The 15,990-nt window shown below is 56.0% G+C and overlaps 6 protein-coding genes and 1 non-coding gene across 7 annotated transcripts; 3 read left to right on the top strand and 4 right to left on the bottom strand.

Annotated features, from left to right (window-relative positions):
- Nucleotides 1-141: 141 nt before the first annotated feature.
- Nucleotides 142-680, bottom strand: SPRG_16075 (hypothetical protein; the record flags this gene model as incomplete). The annotated part of the gene is made up of 1 exon (XM_012355459.1): nucleotides 142-680. A coding segment is annotated over one exon (539 nt), but the record flags the coding sequence as incomplete, so codon positions are not given.
- Nucleotides 681-3,562: 2,882 nt separating this feature from the next.
- SPRG_16076 (hypothetical protein) lies at nucleotides 3,563-5,823 on the top strand (the record flags this gene model as incomplete). Its single annotated transcript, XM_012355460.1, has 13 exons — nucleotides 3,563-3,586; nucleotides 3,634-3,798; nucleotides 3,846-4,009; nucleotides 4,060-4,186; nucleotides 4,235-4,343; nucleotides 4,393-4,626; nucleotides 4,676-4,754; nucleotides 4,829-4,975; nucleotides 5,019-5,091; nucleotides 5,135-5,217; nucleotides 5,269-5,394; nucleotides 5,445-5,661; nucleotides 5,713-5,823. 13 exons carry the CDS (start codon nucleotides 3,563-3,565, stop codon nucleotides 5,821-5,823), a joined length of 1,659 nt encoding a protein of 552 aa, XP_012210850.1.
- A 908-nt stretch (nucleotides 5,824-6,731) lies between these two features.
- SPRG_16077 (peroxiredoxin) lies at nucleotides 6,732-7,471 on the top strand. Its single transcript, XM_012355461.1, has one exon. It carries the CDS (start codon nucleotides 6,798-6,800, stop codon nucleotides 7,410-7,412), a length of 615 nt encoding a protein of 204 aa, XP_012210851.1. The 5' UTR covers nucleotides 6,732-6,797; the 3' UTR covers nucleotides 7,413-7,471.
- Nucleotides 7,472-7,777: 306 nt separating this feature from the next.
- On the bottom strand, nucleotides 7,778-9,632 carry SPRG_16078 (hypothetical protein; the record flags this gene model as incomplete). Its single annotated transcript, XM_012355462.1, has 11 exons — nucleotides 9,413-9,632; nucleotides 9,145-9,351; nucleotides 8,944-9,087; nucleotides 8,852-8,896; nucleotides 8,587-8,802; nucleotides 8,459-8,527; nucleotides 8,273-8,378; nucleotides 8,100-8,218; nucleotides 7,995-8,053; nucleotides 7,886-7,946; nucleotides 7,778-7,837 (listed from the first exon to the last, which is right to left on the bottom strand). Exons 1-11 carry the CDS (start codon nucleotides 9,605-9,607, stop codon nucleotides 7,778-7,780), a joined length of 1,281 nt encoding a protein of 426 aa, XP_012210852.1. The 5' UTR covers nucleotides 9,608-9,632.
- An 846-nt stretch (nucleotides 9,633-10,478) lies between these two features.
- Nucleotides 10,479-13,459, bottom strand: SPRG_16079 (hypothetical protein; the record flags this gene model as incomplete). Its single annotated transcript, XM_012355463.1, has 15 exons — nucleotides 10,479-10,640; nucleotides 10,692-10,806; nucleotides 10,860-10,968; nucleotides 11,034-11,120; nucleotides 11,161-11,248; nucleotides 11,299-11,356; nucleotides 11,415-11,592; nucleotides 11,647-11,693; nucleotides 11,744-11,850; nucleotides 11,909-12,039; nucleotides 12,091-12,289; nucleotides 12,335-12,489; nucleotides 12,540-12,583; nucleotides 12,634-12,896; nucleotides 12,959-13,459. The coding sequence occupies 15 exons, from the start codon at nucleotides 13,457-13,459 to the stop codon at nucleotides 10,512-10,514; spliced, it is 2,211 nt and encodes a 736-aa protein (XP_012210853.1). The 3' UTR covers nucleotides 10,479-10,511.
- A 1,547-nt stretch (nucleotides 13,460-15,006) lies between these two features.
- On the top strand, nucleotides 15,007-15,197 carry SPRG_16080 (hypothetical protein; the record flags this gene model as incomplete). The annotated part of the gene is made up of 1 exon (XM_012355464.1): nucleotides 15,007-15,197. A coding segment is annotated over one exon (191 nt), but the record flags the coding sequence as incomplete, so codon positions are not given.
- A 254-nt stretch (nucleotides 15,198-15,451) lies between these two features.
- Nucleotides 15,452-15,524, bottom strand: SPRG_30204. Its single transcript has one exon. It is a non-coding gene; the product is annotated as a tRNA-Lys (tRNA).
- Nucleotides 15,525-15,990: the final 466 nt, after the last annotated feature.

Genomic DNA, 15,990 nt, shown 5'->3' on the forward strand with positions numbered 1-15,990 from the left:
ACTCTGATCTCTCGTGTGTCAAGGAGGAAGCCATGGCACCTGTCGCGTCCTAGTAGCTGTCACCTCGTCACGTATAGGCTAACTTTAATAGAAAAGTACGCTCCAGGGTACAATGTCGTGTGGGATGCGAGTGCGTGCTACGTGGTGACGTGGCGCCGCTTGGCGTCGTTCTCCTGTGCCGCCTCCAAGAGCGAGAGCACGCGCGCACGCTTGTGCCGGGTCGCGAGCGCGATCGCATCGCGCCATGGCCCGTCCGTGGACGGACACAGACGCCTCTCGCAGAGGTAGCGCACAATGGCCTCGTGGCCTCGCTGCACGGCTAGGTAAAAGGCGTCGGCCGACAGCCACGCGCGGCCTCGGCAATCGAGGAACCGCGCCACGACGTGGAGCTGGCCCTCCAAGATCGCCAGGTGCAGCGGAAACCGCGCATCGCGCTCAAACGGATGGAGGTAGAGCGTAAAGCTGCCGTAGACGGCAAGACTGTCATCGCCGAGGAGCAGGGCGTAGCGCGGTGGCAGCTCGTACTGCAGGAACCCGCCGACGTTGGTCGTCGTCATGGCCCGCCATTCCTGAAGCCGCGGTAGCAGCTCGGCGAAGAAGCCATGCTGGTACGCGCAGATGCTGCGGAGGAGGCTCGCGTCCGTGAGCACGCTCGTGCTTGCTGCATGGGGCTCGGCCATCGGCGCCGGTCTGGCGAAATCCGAATTTTTGTTTCATATTAAATCGAGACTTGCTATTTGTATGGTACATCGATGCGATCCTAGGCCGCGTAGGATTCGTCACTTTTTGTCCAATCCCATTTTTGTCTTCGTTTTCGTTTTCAGAGATTAGAAATAACTTAATGTTTGTAAGTGAAAGGTGCATTTAATGTATCTGGTATTGGATTGGCTAGTGAAGCAACCAATCATGCACTGCAAATTAACGTGAAGTCAAATCGATTTATCAACTTTTGACGACGACGGGCGAGCCTAGAGCGAGGCTCGCCCGTCGTCGTCAAAAGTTGCTCTACTATCTGGTATCCTAGTAATGTATAGCTGGATCTGGTTATCGATGCAACAATTGTAGCTTCTTGTTGGGTATATATAAATCGCACACTCTAGTCGAGCTGTTGAAAAAGGGCGTCGAGTGTAGCTACCACAGTAGAGTCATCAGATAAGATTCCGTCGCCATGCACGTGCCCATGCACCATACCGTCAACGCGACTTGGCTTTGTGAATCAGAGGCAAGGACATGCCCTTCTAGTGGGATGTACCACCAGTTCGGACCAGGTCCTCTCGTTGTACACCGTGGGTTGAAGCTGCGTGGCTCCTCTCAAACCATTTTTTATTCGCGGGAAGGTGACCCACGTAGACCGCGTGCGGGCTAATGGTCACTCACACACCGACAGGCGGGGCGTCTCTTGGCGCCAGACGCATCACCTCCTTTCGCAAACACACGACGGGCGGCCGTGATCGAGGACAAATCTGTGCGCTCATGGGTACGCCAGCGCCTCCTGGATGGGCGCAATCTGGTCTTCGCTGCGTCTCCAGCCGCACGTTCTGCGAGGCAGCTGTACCCCGTGGACGCCAAGTCGACATCTACTACTAGTAGGATGGTGCTTAGGCTCTCAAATATTTTGGGATTGGGAGGCGGAGAGAAATAGAAGCTGAGAGAAATGGTACGACGCCACTGTGCGAGCAACTTAAGAGGAATGTGCTTTTTACACACGGGGATTAATATACTATAAGCTAATGACGAATCTGGAGGACATGGAGTAAGTAGTACGAACGACGACGATGGGACACGAGAGACGACGACGAGGGCGATGGCTAGACGAGGATGTACAGCAGCGAGAGCTTGTTGACGGGGCGTGCCGATTCGGTTGTCGTCGTCGACGACGCTTCCGAGCTCGTTGGCGAGAGCGGGATCCCGTCCTTTGACTTGGTCAACTTGTGCGTCGAGCCATGGCGCCGCTTCCGGTCGTACTCGCGCTGCTTGGCGAGGCGCGTCGCCCGGTGCTTGCGGTAATATTCCCGCTGATACTCGATGTACTGCTGGTACCCTTGCATCGACTTGTGTCGTCGGCCCATAGTAAGGAAGTGCGTTGGAAAAGGCAAATTGAAGAATGGCGAAGACTCAAGGGCAAACACGCACGCTGCCCACCGTATGGTTCACACCGTGGGACGCGTCGGCGTGGCTTTGGCGACCGGTGCATCCTCGTATCCTCGCCGTGAGCTCGCTTGTCGTATCCAATCACTAGAGCATACGATAGTATTGCGCTTGACGCACGACTTTGCCCTTTCAAAACGAGGGGATGTGGCCTCCGCGTTCGTGGCGAGGGGGCGACGGACCGCAGTGGCGTTGGGCCATCTGTTTCGTGTCTAAGCTGCAACCCGCGCGCTTCAATTCGAGTCGCCACCCAGCATCCGATGTGGTGCAGATACCGTGGACCCGATATCCTGCGTTCGCTCCTGTTGAGAGCGGTACTGGACGAACGGTGGCGCGGGGTCATCGAGCTAGCCGGGCGGCTATTCGTGGGATGCCAATGGATGCGTCTACACCGACGACGACTCGACGAGCAAGGCGCAGTTAGTCACAACTGGACGAGGCACCCAAGATCAAGGATCAGCTGTGTCGATCCAGCCGCCTTTCCAGAGCGTTGCTGTCACGTCTTCGCTGTCTCTTCGAGCTGTCGTCGTCATCCGCCGTGGTCCGTGCGGCTCGGAGCGCCACGCCTGTCCTTGCTACAACCAAGGACGTAAGAAATAGAGAGAGATCTCGTCGCTACCTGTCCTGGATCGAACTCAACGAGGTGCTACTGGCATCCAAGACAGCGCGCCCGTGAGGTATCGTGATGGGGCCTGCCACCAAGTTTGATGCAATCTGGCGGTGCAGAGGGCAACAACATCTGTCGTATGGTCACAGCTGTCGCGCACCCATGGCCGGTCGTGCGGTTGCCGCAGTTGACGGCCACGCATCTTTTTTGCGCCGAGTCTCGACGACCGGATCAAATCGCTTTTTTGTCGTGCCCTCGTTGCAGTTGTGCGTGATAGACTGTAGCAGTTGCTGCGAGCCGCCACCCAAAGGGTGCAGGTGAACGGTCTTGACGCCAGATCAGATTGCGCGACGACACTCTCTGTCTCTTGGCGCGCGCGGAATCAATAAATTGAAGCAGCCCTGCAATGTTGCAAGTTCGAGTAATCCAAAACGTGTGCTGTCGACGATGCCAGCCTCGATCCATCTCTATCCTGGATAGAGAGGCCAGAACGGAAGAAGACGCTACTGGTACATCGCTCGGACTCGGTGCGTGGGTCCAACCACAGGATATTTCTTTCCGGTCTGCGCAGTGCACGCCCAACGACCAAGCGTTAACTTTGACGCATTCCGACGTAGCGTACACCAGTGTTGGTATGTTGCTCCTTTGGTTCCAACGCCAACATTTGAATACTGGCACTCGAACCGATCTAACTACATCTCAATGCGGTTTTTTGGCCAAGTCTAAATACGGGGATTTTGGCTGGCGTCGTCCGACGGAGGGTTATCATCCGAAACATCCATGAACGGTCGTCGACTCGCCTCGCCGATGGTCGACCCCGTGCCGGCGCGGGTACGTCGACGCCGCCAACGAACATCCTTGTCATGCGACGAGCGTAGCCGACGACCCATCGGCGCAAGCACAAGCCGCCTGTCAATTTGGCCGAGATCCGCCGCAAAGCGGCTCTCTACAACGTCGGGTCGGCGGCGCAGTGCCCCAAAACAACGACGCGCCGCCGCCGCCAGTCGTCGCAGGCACCCCCGCCGAGTCCGCAGCCCATCGGGGTATCGCACACCGCGAGGATTCTCAAGCGATCAACAACATGCGATAGGGGCGACCCTTGATGTCGGCGGTGGGCGTTGTGCACGACCTCTATTCCACCGTGCCGTCGCCGCGCAAGTCGATGAACAACAACCGCAAGCATGGCGCCGACGATGGTACTCCAGTGATGCACCCTGCTGGGTGGCGCCTCGGCCACAACAACTCGGCGTCATCGTACGTTTACAAAGCAATGTGGCGGCGGTGGGCCGCAAAGGGCGTTGTAGTTTCAAGCTTGCGGGTGCTGGCACGGATGGGCTCCTGGCACCGAGCGATGGCGCCCGCCAAGTGCTCGCGGTGCATGGCCTCACGGACGAGTTCAAGTCGCTGCTCCTGGCGTATCCGCCGCCCAAGGTACGCAAGGTATTGAGAAAAGGGCCCGATACGACGGAAGCATCGCAGGCGATGGAGGTGGCTGCCGAGCTCGCCGATCCCAGAGAGTGGACGAAGCGTATCGAAGGGCTCCCGAACGTCGGCCATCACAACACCGACCTACCCCGGGCATGGCTTGGTATGTCGTCTTGCTACAGCGACGACCATAGATATATCCTTCTGGACAGAGGAGCCGCATGAAGAGGGTGCGGAGAAGAAGCCATCGTGGGTCCCGCCCGCGTCGCCGCCCAAGACCCATCTCTTTCAGGACGATCTGGTGTCCAACCAAGGGCAAAGGCTGGAGTCGTCGCTGCCCATCAATGCGATTCCGCTTCGACAGCCGGAAACGTTCGTGGGTGTGCAGCCATATACGCTGCCGGTACAGACGACCCAGAGTTTTCTGCAGCACGCCCAAGATGCCGGTCAGTGGACTTAACATCATCGCACCACTCGAATCCCTCGTTTGGATAGAGCGCGTCTACTTGAACCTGGAAGCAGCGCAGAACGCACACAAGAACCCGGGCCAGATGTACACTTTGCCCATTGCAAAGTGCGTTTTTGTGTAGAGGACAGGAATGTCCATCGTGTGCGGAACGATGGACGATATTGTCCTTGTGTATGTAGACCGGGCCGGGCGTGCCGCCTCGGGCTAGAGACGCTGCACTCGAACGTCTCGTCGACGCTGGAGAAGCGAAAGCACCGACCAAAGTCGGCGCTCCACGCGGTGCAAAAGACATCGCCCATGGTGACGGTCGCCGGCGCCAAAATCCGGTATCTCTCCACTCTAGCGATACGACGCAATCACGTCCTGTAGACCCAAGACCGCGCGGCTCTCGTTTCTACGGTCGGCGACTGTCTACTGCATGGACACGGCCGAGCGCAACACGGTACGAATTCCTCTGTCTTTTGTGTTCAAGTTGTCCGTTCTAGGTCGAAGAATACTCGGAGAAGCTGCAACTCGAACGGGAGAAGCGGCGCAGCGTCGTGGGCCTCAAGAACGCGGCCCTTGGACGGTAGACGTTATCTCTGTCCATCTTGAACCTCACGACAGAGGTGTCGTTTAGAAACAAGACGATCGTGCACCGCTCGATCGAATTCATCTTCAACTGCTTGCGCAACCAGGCGTATGCCAACGTCCCGGGGCACCTCCGGCAACTCTACGAGACGCTCGACCTTGACGACTATATGAAGTACGCGGCTTTTTTTGTTCAGGAGATGGAAGGGTGTACGACACAAATAGGCTTGTGCAGTCGGCGGCGACGGACCATCGCGGCCGCCGCACGCTGCTGCAGTCGCACAAATCGTCGTACGATGCGGGCTTTGACGCGGAGACGCTACCGCTCCTGTGGCTGGACCGCAAGCAATTTACGATCGCACTCCAGCAGCTCAAGTTTTCGACCGCCGACATCAACCTCATCTTTAGCGCGTTTGACTTTGACCTGGAACACAAAGTCGAGGTTCGTACGTCAATCAATGGCTGCAAGTACATACTAGTACGCTTCCACTAGGTGGGCGAGGTCTGTCGCGAGATTCGAACGCTCCAGCTCGCCAAGCAAAAGGAAATCATGCCCCACTTGCTCCTCAGCGGCGACAAGTCGCGTCTCCGAGACTCCTTTTAGCGTCAATACAATCGCATCGCGGTTGCCTCTGTCATGTCCGACATTGACGATGGACATATGTACGAGCGCACCTCGAGACTCTGCGTGTTTCAAGTGCGCGCAATGCAGCCTACTACTACCGCGGCGCAGGCGGTGCACATTGCAAAAAGGCAAGGTCAAGGCCCACAGCACGCGTTGACCGCAACCATATCTCGCCGCGTGCATGCCTGCTGCTGGAGCTACCGGCTATCATGTGTGTCTTGGCAGCACGGCGTGTCGTGGCACTTGGCGTTGGATTACTATCTTCTTCCAACGATGGCAGGCGCAAAGACAGCGCGGCCGGATCGTTCGCGAACGCGTCGAAGGTTCGCGATCTTGAACGACCAAGCCCGTCAGGCTACTCGTGGTCCAATCACGTGATGGCTGCCATCAGAAAGAGCCAATCATATCGTCGCGCCACGTGGAGGAATCCGCGGATCCGAGGTCACCGCATCTTGCCACCTTGATGCGCTTGCGCTTGGTCCTCTTCTAGCTCGCATATACATACTACCATCGAAAGGCGAGTCTCTGGCCTTTTTGGTCGGTAGGTAGCCCAGCCTTGTGGGCTCGGCGCACTTGGCGCTACAGTTGACGCCGTCCTCGCGCAGAGGCGCTGCAACGTCGAGGAAGCCTGGCGCGATCGTGCTACGTCGTCGGTCCCGTCGCACGGCAACGAGGCAAGCGGCCGATCGCGAAGCTTCCGGTCGCCTTCACGAGCCTTCGAAGCCCCGTTGGTGTATCCACCGTCGGTTCAAACGCGATGCCATTGGCTAAAATACAGCGGCTGTCTTTTCCCCGCCCATGGGATTCAATAGATTTCCATACAAACACGCTATTATAATAAAACGATGGGGATGGCCTCGCTGGCCGCAACGTTTCATTGGTCAAAAGTCGAAACGCTCCCGGCCGCTAGACAAGCCAGCTCACTTTGCCTTTTGCAGATTAACACAACAACCATGGTCGCCATCATCCGCAAGCCTGCCCCCGCCTTCACCGCGCCCGCGGTCGTCAACGGCGAGTTCGAGGACGTCTCGCTCTCGGACTTCAAGGGCAAGTACGTCGTGCTCTTCTTCTACCCGCTCGACTTCACCTTCGTGTGCCCGACTGAGATCATTGCGTTCTCGGACCGCGTCAAGGAATTCGAGGCGCTCAACACGGTCGTGCTCGCGGCGTCGTGTGACTCCAAGTTCTCGCACTTGGCGTGGATCAACCAGCCCCGCAACCAGGGCGGCCTCGGCCACATGGCGATCCCGGTCATCTCGGATGTCACCAAGAAGATTGCGCGCGACTACGGCGTGCTCATCGAAGACGGCGAGGACGAGGGCGTCCCGTTCCGCGGCCTCTTTATCATTGACGACAAGGGCACGCTCCGCCAGATCACGATCAACGACCTCCCCGTCGGTCGCAACGTCGATGAGATCCTCCGCCTCGTCCAGGCCTTCCAGTACACGGACGAGCACGGTGAGGTCTGCCCCGCCGGCTGGACGCCCGGTGCCGACACGATGGTCGCTAACCCCAAGGACTCCAAGGCCTACTTTGAGGAAGCCGACAAGAAGCGCAAGGCCCACTAAATCAACTGGTCACATGCTAGAACTCGACTAACCTTTAACAATTTGTCTGTCCGTCCATATTTTCGTCCGCACTCTCGCCCGCAACCGTAGCAGATCTGCGGCCCTTCTAAACTCCCTGGTCCAATCCGGAGCGTCCAACAAGCCGCCCGCCCGCCAAAGAGCAATGGCAACAAGTGTACTGGAACAACGAGGGCACGCTCGAGAGGGCATGGCCGACAAGAGACCTTACTTATCTCGTAGCATCCAAGGCAGCAAGACGCAAGGAGACCGAGACGAGCACGAGAAATAGTATGGGACACAGGCATGTGTGCAATGTTGTAGAAGACTCGAGTCGACGAGATTGACGCGCGGTGGTTCTATGCGCGCTAGGCCTTGGCCGGGCCAAAGCCAAAGTCGTCGTCGTCGTCATCGAGGCCAAACTCGTCCTATAGGACAGGTTCCTCCGGTCATTCTTTCATCCAGTGGCGGCGTACGAGCGGGGCGTTGGTCTGGAGCGCCAAATACGGGTTTTGCGACTGCGGCTGAAACTTCCATCTACGCGGTTTGAGAGTTGATACGTTGAAAGAATTGCAGAAGGGTTACCCCGTGACAGCGTAGAACGCGAGCGCCGCAAGTTCGCCCACGAGCACCGAGATCCACGTCTACGCAAGCTTCCATGAGATATGGTCCCGTCCGACGCGTGCATACGGCGTTGAAGGGCAAGGACGCGGCGAGCAAGTAGAGTGCGATGCGGGTAAAGTACACGTACGCGACGACCGCAATGTAAAAGCTGCGAAATTGCGTCAGCTTTTGCAAGTTGATGTGGGCTACGGCCCGAGATGCATCAAAAGTATCAAGCTATCAATCCATGCCATCCATACCTTTGCCGTCCGTCTCGGCCGTTTGGCGCAAATGGCGGATGCTCGACACGATCGGAAAGAGGATCGCGCAGCAGCACACAATGTCCACAAGGTGCATCACGTCGCGGTACCTCGTCGTCGTTGGTCAAGGGTTCGAGCCCGTCAAAAAACATCATAAAACACACAAAAGCAACGCCAAAAGGATATCCAGCCGACCCACGCCTGCGTCCCAATCGAGCTTTCCTGGAGCACGACGACCGCGATGTTGTTGAGCACCTACATAGAATATCCTGCGTTGGATCCTCGGCGACTAGAATAGAATGGCAATTATGTACTTGGAGGAGGAGGACGACAAAGATGATCTGCTTCTCCGACGGATTCAAGTGCGGCTTGAGGAGCGACCAGCCCGTGCCAATGAGGAGGATCACGACGAAGAGCATGATGCCCTTGAGAAACATAAAGACGTAGTAGATCTCATTCCACGACGTCATCGTGTCGCCGTGGGCCTTCATGTAGTAGAATCGCATCGACTCGGCAAACAGCGACAGCGTCTACACCGCATGATTTGTGTACGTTTGGAAAATGGGCAATAGTGTCTACCTTGACGCTGACGAGGACGGCCATCATGTAGTGGATGTGGTGGATCTAGCAGGCACAAGGATAGAAGGAGACCGATCGGCAAAAGACGGTACATGTGCCATGTTGGCGTGCAGGACGCGCGCCCAGTGCAAGCCCGCGGTGAGAAACACGATGCTCATGAGGAGGTAGATGAGCGGCACGGACGCGTCGCCGGCCGAGAGGTAGTTGCCGTCCGGGTTCTTGAACACGGCGCGCATCTGCAGCGATGCCGCCGTTGTCAATATCCTCTCATGGCGAAAGGATGACGAGCGTACCGAGAAGGACACCTCCGTGTCTGGCGCGCCGCAGTGGGCGAAAAGCACGTAGTAGAACCCTTCGCGCTCGATCGGGTGCGCAATGTGCCACGTCTTCTCGTCGTCAAAGTCCATGCGGGTCGTCGCCGGCTGCGCGTCCAAGATGCACACGACCGCATCGTACGGCCGCTGAAAATAGGCGGCTGCGTCCTCCATGAGGTCGTCTTCCTACAGACATTTATATCGCATGAGCGGCGCAGGGCGAGACGGCGGCGGCGGCAGTACGTACATGGACAAAAAGGATGCTGGTGCGGGCGAGCTGCGAGGCTGGCGCGACGTGGAGCTCGGCCTCGAGCTGGCCGTCGGCGTCAAAGGCGAAGCGCTCGATGAGGAACTGGCGGCGCGTCTCGTCCGCAAAGACCCAGTCTTGCTTGAGGCCATAGGCCAGCGCGAGCAGCGAGAGGAAGAGCACGGCCCAGCGCATGACGCGTGCGATTGTTGCTGAAAACGAAAATGACCGTATCCGGATAGGCCCTCTCCCAGGCTAAATGCACGCCACACAACAGTTGCGCCACGCACCACAGTTTGGACGTGGGCGGGGTAAAGTGGCGTGTGGATAGACTACTGGACGACGGCTACATGCATTGCTCGAGGACGCCCTCGACACGAGCAGTATTCGGCCACTGGGTATGGCGGCAGTGGGCGAGAAGCGTCGCCACCGGATGCCGCCGTACGCAGATCTCGTGATGGGAGATTTCAATAGTTTAAAAGAAAAGTGACGAAGCCGTACACTTCACTCCACTTCCCTCGCTAGCTCACCCTACACCTACACTACGGCATCGATACATACCAACTAATATAAGCCCCTGAACTATGGAGGCTAGCGAGAAGGAACTATAAGCATGCAAATAAGATGCCAGGTGAGTTCTCTTGCGTTGCCGAAAAGCCGACTCTGAAGAAATCTTGGAGAGTCGACATGGAGAGTCGACGCACGACCGATCCCATCGAACGGAGTCGCAATGAAGCTCCTCCGTGTCCGCGCCGGCGACGTCTTTGATGTGCTGGATGTCAAGACGTGGCGACGTCTGCGACTTGGTCGCTTTGCCGGGTACGACGACCGCGCATTCACCAAAGCAATGGTCGCCGATCGAGTGGTTTCGCAGATTCCGCTTTTTTGGTAACGAAATGATGCACGTCACGTTGCGTCCGTGCTTTCTGACGCGTAAAATGCATGATAGATTCGCGCCCACACACCTCCAGGTCTATAGTGATTTGAGCACTTGCAAGGGTGATGAAGAAATATATATATTCACCCTGGGCACTGTAATCATGTTGGATATATGGCAGCGAGGATCCGAGTTTTGAAGAGATATGCTATTGCTCGAGGTTTATCGGGGGGCGATCCGGCTTTTTCGTTTGGGAGGATTTTGAAGGGCGTCGAGACTCGGGCCACTCGGTGCATTATTACTATTGGTGCGCAGGATCGAATTGCTTTTCGCTCGCGGGACGATGCGCCACTAGACATTGTTGGCATTCTTTGTACAGATTGTCGTCGAGAAGGCGTGTACCGCATTGACACTTGCGACTTTATAGACGGCTTTCTGAAGCACTTTTCGAAATGTACGGAGCACGCGCGCGGGGTGGGCGGCCACGAGTGGCGGAATCAACGCCGCTTCGCAGTGCCTACGGTGCATCCCAATCATCGCACGCGACCTTGTAAAAAAAATGCTGTGTACGCTTTCCACTCGGCAGCTTGAAACTCGGCGTCGAGACGGCAGCCGCTAAAAAGAATGTCCTGAAGCGCCTCGAGCATGCGCGGGGACTTGTGGACGGCGCGTTGAAACTCTACGCTCGATCATTGCATGCGTTTGAAAAAACCATCAAATGTGTAAAAAGTAAAAAAACGGGACCTTCGACAGTAATGTCGCCATCGCCGTTCTCATCGAGGGCGCGCATGATTTCATTCACGTTGTTTTCGAGTTCGAGCCCCTTGACCTCTACGCATTGTACAATAAAAAGAATTGTCCCTGTCGTTACCGTGCAGTTGGAGCCCGCGTTTCCGCGACACGAGCGTTTTGTGCACCTCTTGCTTGGTGACCGTGCCGCCGCCATCGAGATCCAGCACCTAAATGTGACGTGAGTCAAGAAAACTATGTGTACAGGTTGTCATCGCACCCAGTGCACCATGCGCGCACGTGCATCTGGCGCACCTTGCATGAGCGTCGAGAGGCCCCTACAAAAATACGATGACGAAATATCGGGAACCAAGGCTCGAGCATCGCGAATGGTACTGAATGAATTCGTCAAAATCCACAAATTGGTCGTGGTTCGCATCGAACGCGAGAAAGAGACGCATTGCCAGCGCGTGGTCCACCGGGTGCGACCGCGCGAGGCGGAAGAAATAAGAAATGATGGCGGTAAAGCCGTAGACATCAATGGCGCTGGGGGCTTTCGCATCCGAACGCGGCGCTACGAAAGTCCGTCGGTCCGTAGTCGATCCATGCGCTCGACTGAAATACGTACCGCTGGCTTGCAAGCCCGAGCTCCATAGCTTGCGCAACGTGCGCAGCCTACGCGAAGCGACGATCCATAGAACCTCTCGACGACTTGAGAGGCGGACCCTAGTTTGAGTTTGACGTTCTTCGGGTGCACGGCGAGGCGAAGGGGAAGGGCGCCGGCAAAACAGTGAAAGAACATGGGGATCCGACTGCACGCACTGCAAAATTCCTAGTGGAAACCACAAAAATTCCATTTTCAAATTGTCTTATTGTGCACACCATCGCACCTGGAACTCCATGTGCCCGTCGTGGTTGCGGTCGACGACCCCAAGAAGCTGCTGGCTAAATAAAATTTGGTCCCAGAGGTCTTCTTTGTCCGACTGCAGCGTCTGAAACACTTCCTCGACTTCGATCGACCCTAGTCGTCATGCGATTATAGACAATGTGTCCATCATTGAAACGCTCATACCGCCACCATCGCGGTCGTAAATGGAAAAGACCCACTTCATTTTGTCAAGGTCCGTGCCATGCACGAGCATGTGGCACAGCTGTGCAAAATCACCCAAGGTCACGGACCGCTCTGGACTCTTGCCGTGGTGCTGACACGCCGCGGGGTAGCACTTGGCGGCCCACTCCTGACTATCAAAGCCGAGCGTCAAGCACAGCATCTAGTATTTCTGACGTAAACAAAGCGGTGAAGATGATGACACGACCTTGATGAATTCGCCTTTCGAGAGCACGGCTTGCCCCGAGATCTTCTTGAGAGCTGTGGGGGGCGCGCCGGGGTGCAAGGACGCGGCCACTTGGGCGTACGTTTGTACAATACTTTTGGGCACAACGTCCACCGGCGCTTTCTGGCTGTCGAGCTCTAGATGGATAGCTCGATCGATATATAGACTCGATCATTAGGAAGTCGACCTCGCTCGGCGGTCGCGGTCCGGCGCTTGACTGCGATTGACAGTCTACGTATCTCGACGATTTGTGCTGCATTTCTTCATCGCACACGACTCACTTGTGGAGCTGGCGCGCTTGCTGGGCAACGCGAACCGTGTTGTACAGCGAGTCGCCCAGTGAGTCTTCGTCGGCAGATTGCACGTCCGAGGTCGAGCTCGGTGGCCGTGGCGGCGACGTTCGCGACGCAAGCTGGAGCTCCTCGACCTTGGCGATGCTAAAGCGCAGGCGGTGCACCGACTGCCGTCGACCACGCATGTGCAGCGACATGTCTTGGTCGTTGGTCCGGGACGAGAGGTGGTGCAGCGACTCGTGCACTACCTCCTACACATAACGTATCAACGTATCAAGAGTGCTCAATCTTAAACAATTGGAAGAAGGTCTACCTGCGTCATGTCGTGTTGAGTTGATTTTTCTTGTAGCTCGAGGAGTTGTCGTTGCTTATGGGCGGACGTGAGCTCGCGCGAGAGGAGCGCTCGAGACGACGGCAGCCGCGGCTCCCCGGTCGTCAGCAACTTGTCGGGCCGAAACGGTTTGGAGGGCGACCCTAGTTGACGCAGCTGAATGTGGACGAGTGACGCCTTGCGCTCCTTCAAGTACGGCGTTTGCGCTGGCGGCGTGATAGGTGAATTCGGTGAGTCGACGACCAACAACGCAGTGGACGGGCTTGTGCTTGGACGCATCGGGGACGTCGCGTGGGGTCGTGGCGTCAATGGCAGCTCAATGGCGTCGAGCTGCGCTTGAAGCACGGCCTTGCCGTTGTGCGCGGTGGCAGTGTGGCGCGTGGTCGCTACGGTGCAGAGCGCCTGTAGCAGCGTCCGCGTCGTGCAGGCAATATCCTCGTCGTCGTCGTTGTCGGCAGCCGGCGACGACTCGATCGTCGCCATATCGACTGCCATGGCTAAAAGGGACAAAATGAAACCGCTGGTGAGGCGTGGAAATGGCAATGATCCATGACCACCCGGGAATGCTCAACGTACAACTCAAGTAGAAAAAATTAGATCACGAGAGGACTATCTACGCCGCATCGGCTCACTCCACGCGTCTGCTGACTCATCTTTTGTTTGTGTTCTGAAAGATGCTGCGAGAGTAAGTACTGTATTCCCTTTCAAAATAGCACTTGTAAACATCCTAAACGGGACTCATTTTGTACGCATTGCGTTATCACCAAGGACATCGTTCTCATCGCACTCAAGGGTGTCTGCATTTCGCGGGCAACGAGCAACATTGGAACGACCCCATTGAGGCCTCAAAACCTTTTCCAATGCCGACGACAAGTGCCATGTCACCAACTTGTTCGCTCCTTGTTGACGGCCTCTTACTCTCCCCCAAAGCACGGACAACGTCTGAATTTCAAATTTTACAATCAAAACGACTACTTGTGTGCTGGTCGTGTCGGCGCGACGGCCGACTTGTATCGTTGCATAAGGGCGCGGACGCAGCAGTGGATACGATGAGTGACGAACGCGGCGGCGATTGCCAAGCCCAACACAATGGTGACGTTCAGGACAACGTTGAGATGGACGGTGGCGACAACGACCGGTGGCGACGTCATTAGCCCGTACGACGCACCATCTCTCGCCCGCATCTCGGTCAGCGGCAATGTCATTTTCGTAGTGCGGCTTTGAATACGGAAAATCCATGCAAATGATTGACGACGGTGCTTTTACGTGGCGATTGTACAAAAGCAAGTCGTTGCTGACGCGCCGAGTGTTTTTTTCCCACGTCCCCAGAGACATAGAGCGCTCGTGGTCGATATTGAGATGTCGACTACGAATTGCCTCGAATTTTTGCAGTTGTATGTGGTATCCAATGGGAGAGCTAGTCGATTGACGTAGTGAGTTAGTCTATTATTTATGCATGTGGAATATGTGTGTTCGCTGTCAATGTCTGGTCGATGCAATGATAATTGCACAGTTGTAAAGCTGATCAAATGTTGCTGTGGCATATAAAATCGCTGACAGTATTCAAGGAGACGCGCACAGTGGAGTCGTGTGTAGTGTAAATGTGCAAGAAGTGGTGTGCATACCTGTACTACGTGCGAAGATATATATTTTTGGTCACATTCTCCGCAGCGCGCCCCACATCCCGGCCAAAATCTCGCGATGCGTGAGTACTTTGAACGCTCCGGCCCTGCACCGTGGCCCGGCTGCCCGATCACTACCACGTGTGCTCGAGGCCCATCTCGTCACCGTCCCGTCTTTCGAGAAGCGCCTCAGAAACAAGAAGCTTTGTACCGTGCAGACCAAGGCGATCATTGACACTTGTCCCGGCGTCGATGCTGTCTACTAGCTGACGGCCAGTATAGCTGTGTTGATGAACGTCATATTATTGCTGTGGGTTGTTGCAGCCACGATCGAATGCAAACAAATGCCCGAGACGGGATCCTTTCGGATCAATTTCGATTTGTCTCTGGCGCGCACACGACAACAAAATGGCGACGGACACACCGACGACGACGAGTGCCGTGGCGTACCCAGCGTGGTTTATTCTTCTGGTCGCGGTGCTTTTCTGCATTCTGTTTGCATGGGCGACGCTGCGCTACTGCTCTGGCTGGTCGACGGGTGCCGAGGCGCTCTCGAGCAAGGAAACGCCTGACGTCGTCATCGACGCGACGCGCGTCACGTGCGTGAGCGAGGGTCCATTTTACACGCACGCTTCGACGCCAGTGTCTGCGGTCAACGGCTTGCGAGGTTCCATCTAGGTGTAGCAAGAAGTAGAAGAACGATGAAATGAATATTGACGAGCGTGAGGTGTGTTGCAGAGCAGCAGCGATGTCTATGCGGCGGATGCTAGTGCTGAGAGGTGCTGTCCATGCGTGTGGAGCGATGCCATCCATGCAAAAAGATGGTACAATTGGAGGAGCAAAAGATTGGAAACTCCCAATGCGGGGCTCGAACCCGCGACCACACGATTAAAAGTCGTGCGCTCTACCAACTGAGCTAATCGGGATTTTCTGATTTCAGACCACTTTTAACAAGTATGCACAGTGCAAATATAGAATATCCGAAACGGCAGGGTTACAGACTATGACATACAGCGCTGTCGGTAGACAATCAAAAGATACATACTTTCACTGGATTGCACACCAATCATCTATCGTCCAGTGCTTTAAACGAGGACTTGCGCGTCGCCAGATCGACCAATCAGAGAGCGCCAATGCCCAACATTTCGGTAATCTAGAAACACCCAACTTGGCGAATCATGGAGGCACATTACAAACTGGTGCCGCGTTCTTGGTGTATAATGCTGGTATTGCTGTGACTTGAAAGTAAACATTTGCTTCACATGTCTTACCCCAGACTTGAAAATCCTACTGCGCGGCTTTAAACCTCGAAACACGACTCCGATACCGGTAAACGAAGCATTGGTCGATACTGACGCAGCGTTTGTCAGTATCGACCAATGCTTCGTTTAC

Source organism: Saprolegnia parasitica (genome assembly GCF_000151545.1).
Source record: "Saprolegnia parasitica CBS 223.65 unplaced genomic scaffold supercont2.248, whole genome shotgun sequence".
Lineage (NCBI taxonomy): Eukaryota > Oomycota > Saprolegniomycetes > Saprolegniales > Saprolegniaceae > Saprolegnia > Saprolegnia parasitica.